This window comes from Merops nubicus, unplaced genomic scaffold (genome assembly GCF_000691845.1).
Source record: "Merops nubicus isolate BGI_N331 unplaced genomic scaffold, ASM69184v1 scaffold38521, whole genome shotgun sequence".
Lineage (NCBI taxonomy): Eukaryota > Metazoa > Chordata > Aves > Coraciiformes > Meropidae > Merops > Merops nubicus.
Window position 1 is genome coordinate 371 of NW_008586881.1, and position 700 is coordinate 1,070.

At 62.9% G+C, this 700-nt stretch overlaps 1 protein-coding gene across 1 annotated transcript in view; it reads left to right on the top strand.

Moving 5' to 3' along the window:
* Window positions 1-363, top strand: part of LOC103781072 (G protein-activated inward rectifier potassium channel 3-like) — a gene marked incomplete at both ends in the record, with an annotated part of 729 nt that extends 366 nt beyond the window's left edge. The window contains one exon of the mRNA XM_008948775.1: window positions 3-363. Within this exon, the coding sequence (XP_008947023.1) occupies window positions 3-363 (361 nt within the window). The remainder of the gene's footprint in view (window positions 1-2) is intronic.
* Between the last annotated feature and the right edge of the window lie 337 nt (window positions 364-700).

Genomic DNA, 700 nt, shown 5'->3' on the forward strand with positions numbered 1-700 from the left:
AGCCCAACAAACGGGCCGAGACCTTGGTCTTCTCCTCCCACGCCGTGGTCTCGCTGCGGGACGACCGCCTCTGCCTGATGTTCCGCGTGGGCGACCTGCGGGACTCGCACATCGTGGAGGCCTCCATCCGAGCCAAGCTCATCAAGTCCAAGCAGACGCAGGAGGGCGAGTTCATCCCCCTGGACCAGACCGACCTGAGCGTGGGCTTCGAGACGGGCGACGACCGGCTCTTCCTCGTCTCGCCCCTCATCATCAGCCACGAGATCGACGAGCGCAGCCCCTTCTGGGACGTCTCGCGGCACCAGCTGGAGAAGGACGACTTTGAGATCGTCGTCATCCTCGAGGGGATGGTGGAGGCCACAGGTAACGGGGGCGGCGGCGGTTGGCTGGGGGGGGTGTGTGCTTGGGGGTGCTTCAGCTCCGTGGGGACACCTCATCTCTGTGAAGAACCCTCATGTCTGTGGGGATACATCTATGGGGACACCTCATCTCCGTGGGGACACCTCACCTCCATGGGGACCCATCATCTCCATAGGGGTACCTCTGTGGGGACACCTCATCTCCTTGGAGACACCTCATCTCCATGGGGACACCTCACCTCCATGAGGACATCTCCATGGGGACCCATCGTCTCCATAGGGGTACCTCTGTGGGGACACCTCATCTCCGTGGGGACACCTCATCTCCTTGGGGACACCTC